The sequence below is a fragment of the Vicia villosa genome, linkage group LG2 (genome assembly GCF_029867415.1).
Source record: "Vicia villosa cultivar HV-30 ecotype Madison, WI linkage group LG2, Vvil1.0, whole genome shotgun sequence".
Lineage (NCBI taxonomy): Eukaryota > Viridiplantae > Streptophyta > Magnoliopsida > Fabales > Fabaceae > Vicia > Vicia villosa.
Window position 1 is genome coordinate 6516398 of NC_081181.1, and position 2512 is coordinate 6518909.

Consider the following 2512-nt stretch of genomic DNA (forward strand, 5'->3'; position numbering starts at 1 on the left):
TAAATACCTACAAAAAGACAACAAAACTATCAAACGATATACATTTACACGAAAACGTAACAAAACACAGACGATACAAATATACACAAAAACAGGGAATTATTCAAACGGTATTAACAAAAAGTATCGATAAGTGCCACTATTTACAAACACAAAATAACTGCATTTTGGCACTTAACAATTCTTCCTTCTGACCTGAGGGGTCACACAACTCACCCTGATAGGGGCATGATCCGATATACCAGGAGGAAGCACCTCAATAATAGCATTAGAGTATGTTTGAAATAGTGTTCCCAATCATTCTATCAATACGAGAGTATATAATTCCATTGGACTATTTGTTAGACCACGTAAAATGACAACCCTTAGAACAAGCTTCATGTAGACCATTCTTGAGCATCATATCCTGCAGACCCTTGTATTCATTAATAGCAACAGGATTCCCACCAATCCTATCATGACAAGTGAGCACATTATTGAAATCTCCCATTACAATCCAAGCCATAGTTGCAAGAGTCCCCAAGCAATCAATTTGATCCCATAGAACCTGTCTCCTCTCACTTTGATTCATGGCATAGACAATAGTAGCTTGATACTGAACCTGTTTATTCAAGTCTAGAACCTCCACATGGATGAACTGTTCTTAAATGTGAAGCAGATTTATTCCCACCTCTTGATGCTTCCACATTAACCAAATCTTCCCATTTGGATGAAAAGGATAGTTGTCAATGTAGGACCATTTATTGCCAAATTTCCTCCTAATCTTCTTAGCATTAGCCTCCTTAACACGAGTTTCCAGTAAAGCAACAATACGAACATGAATATTATTAAGGAAGGAGCTTACCTCATTATGCTTAGCTTCTTTATTAATGCCCCTCACATTCCATGTTGTAATCATTTATAAGTACTGCTCTCCCCAGCAAGAACAACTCCAATTCCCAGTGGGGTGAACACATTCAGTACATCCATATCCTCCGGGGGAGTAAATATGATCTTCTTTTTCGCTTTATCAGTTCTAGATATCACTTGGGTCCAACCTTCATATGTGGCTTTCTTACTATCTCCTTGCACAGGTTCATCAACCACAACCTCCAAAGTTGTACCTTCCTCAACAGGGACAATTTGCTTCCTGACTGGTTGCCAAGCTTTTTGTTGAGGTTTTTGTTTTCCTGTTGGTTTCTTCACTGCGCAGTCATGTCCAATACGCAAACAGGATTGATAATATTTGGGTTTCCATTCGTATTCAACTTTCTGCTCCCAATCTTTTCCATTCAAGCTTATACAGATGGATTCCTTGACAGGTCTAGTGATGTCAACTTCAACTAACACTCTGGCATAAGAAATGCGCAGTTTTTGGGCCGTACATTCATCCGTCATGATTGGTCTCCCCAGAGCACTAGTAATCTTGTAGATGCTCTTCTTTCCCCAAAGGTGTAATGGTAAATTTGGTAAAGTGATCCACAATGGAAGAACCCTGAGCAGATCATCCTTAAGTTCAAAATCAATAGACCAGTACTTAAGGAAAAGAGGTTTACCGTATATGAAGTAAGGTCCTTGTTCCATGACTTTACTCTGGTCCTCTAAGCTTTTGAATATGAAAATAAAATATCCAGCCTCATTGTAATACAGTTCTGGTAGTGAGACGAAATTCCATGATTTCTCCATAAAACTCTTCACCGCGTGCATAGACAATGTCTCACCCAGAGCAAAAAGAATTATCGCGTTCTCCCAATGCAACAGTTCATCCGCCACATCACTATCCTCGATGAGAATCATCTCTTTTCCATTAATGAGTTGTGGAGCCACAAACTCGACGACCATTCCTCTATTCAAATCTCGATTACCTTGAATAATTTCTACCCATGGTTTCACATCCCCTTTCTTAACGTCCGGTTGCGTAATCACCATAGGGGTTGTTGGTTGCTTCAGTTTCGGAGCTGTGTTCGTGTCAATCGCTGATGGTTATGATTGTTCCTTGGTACCTGATGCAGATGCAATGTTATTCGCTGAGTTGGGGAGCGTCACCGCCGTAGCTTTCGGCCGGCCTACGCGCCGTTTTGCCTCGGTCATGCTAACCCTAAAGTGAAGTGTAGTTTGGGGTAACGAGAAGAGCTCTGAAACTGAGAAAGTAGAAACAAGTTGATCGAAGAAGAAAAATTATTTAACGCAAGCGCGCACGCACGCACATGTATTCTCTACATCATTTTTGTTGTTTAATTTATGTAAGACAATGAAAGATATGCATTTTAATACATTTTTTTGCATTTAAACATAATTTATTAAAGGCTCCCACATTTTCCAATTTTATGCATTTTAATACATATTTTAAAAATGTATTGGTTTTTTCGTTCTAAAAAATACATATTTTTGGATGAAAAATAAATAATTCTGGCAGAAGCTTGGGCGCGTCGTGCGGACTTGGGCACATCGTGTGCTCTAGGGAGGTTTGGTACATTAAATGAAAAATTCTTGTGTTCTTTATTCTTCCCTTGTTTAATACTTTGTTCTTGGC

At 39.1% G+C, this 2512-nt stretch overlaps 1 protein-coding gene across 1 annotated transcript; it reads right to left on the minus strand.

Moving 5' to 3' along the window:
• Positions 1-894: 894 nt before the first annotated feature.
• LOC131648504 (uncharacterized) lies at positions 895-1908 on the minus strand. The gene has a single exon (XM_058918257.1). It carries the CDS (start codon positions 1906-1908, stop codon positions 895-897), a length of 1014 nt encoding a protein of 337 aa, XP_058774240.1.
• Positions 1909-2512: the final 604 nt, after the last annotated feature.